Raw genomic sequence first — 1,172 nt, 5'->3', positions numbered from 1 at the left:
CACCTATTCAGGCCTTTGTCCTTCCCACTTGACCTTGACCTTCCTAATGTGACCAACCTTGGTGCCTGGGGATAAAAGAAAAATATTTTTTTTAAACAGAGGCTAATGGAACAGTGCAAGAGATTTCTGGAGAAATTCTTACCCAGTTTAGTATTATATGCTCCTTTAAAATATGCTTTGTCAGCTTAGGAGACACAAAAATATCTCTTTCAAGGCAGTCTTTATAGGAGAGATCAGACACCGCATGCATAGTTTTTAATAAATTGAATAATCTTGCCCCCAGACTAATAGCTGCACACCATCATATTAAGTACTAAGAATGAATGATTTGAAGTATAAAAATCAACTTACTGGAACTGTAGATGTTCAATGAGCACATATCCATCTGTAGGGATAAAAGTCACTTAATCTGAAGTCTTCACAGAAAATGCTTAAATTTTTTTACTTTTAATAGTGATTGGAAATTTTATGGGCAGAAAGCCAACACACTTACATTTGCCTTTAGAATTGCGGCATATCACCATATTTTGCTCCGTGGTATCGATGACCTCCAGTTGTTCTCCAGAAGTTATTGGCAAATCGAATATTCCATTTCTTGAGTTACTGGAACACGCTACTGCTCTGTTGATGACTACAATCTCTTTGTCATACTACAATGAAAAATTCCATCATTGTTACTCTTTTTCATTATGACAAAATTAGTGGAGGATATAGTATAGTAACCTTAATATTAAGTCAGTATGCTAGATATTGACTAATACTTGGAGGAGCATTGAAAATAATAGGAACATAGACTCTGCAAGGAAAGACAATTAAGAGTAAAGCACTATACTCTTACATTTGTTTGGCCTGATGATATTTGCACTATGCTTTTTACATTCACTGTCTAGTCGTAGTGGAATGAATCCTGCCAGATAGAAGATGTGGAAATGTGCTATTACAGTCATAGCCCTGTTTCTGTGCCACGGAGTTTATAATATCTACCATTTGTGGTTGTGTATGTGTACCTTCCTAGTTGTGTATGCTTGTGCATTATAGCACAATGCACTGTAGCATATGTACTTCAGTGGTAGGAACTGGGGACATGGCAGGGGTAATTCTCATTCCTACTTCAGTGAGAGGCTGGCATTTGTAAATGATAGGAAATTGGATTTCTAATTCCATAGGGGGGG

General features: G+C 36.9%; 1 protein-coding gene across 1 annotated transcript in view; it reads right to left on the bottom strand.

The window, feature by feature from the left end:
- Positions 1-347: 347 nt before the first annotated feature.
- LOC105989936 (chromosome unknown open reading frame, human C1orf168) overlaps positions 348-1,172 on the bottom strand; it is a 63,396-nt gene continuing 62,571 nt past the window's right edge. Inside the window, 2 exon segments of the mRNA XM_013022206.1 lie at positions 348-385; positions 494-650. Coding sequence (XP_012877660.1) covers positions 348-385; positions 494-650 — 195 coding nt within the window.

Source organism: Dipodomys ordii, unplaced genomic scaffold, assembly GCF_000151885.1.
Source record: "Dipodomys ordii isolate 6190 unplaced genomic scaffold, Dord_2.0 Scaffold61, whole genome shotgun sequence".
NCBI lineage: Eukaryota > Metazoa > Chordata > Mammalia > Rodentia > Heteromyidae > Dipodomys > Dipodomys ordii.
The sequence above is the reverse complement of the archived record's forward strand: the minus strand, read 5'-3'. Positions and strand labels throughout refer to the sequence as shown.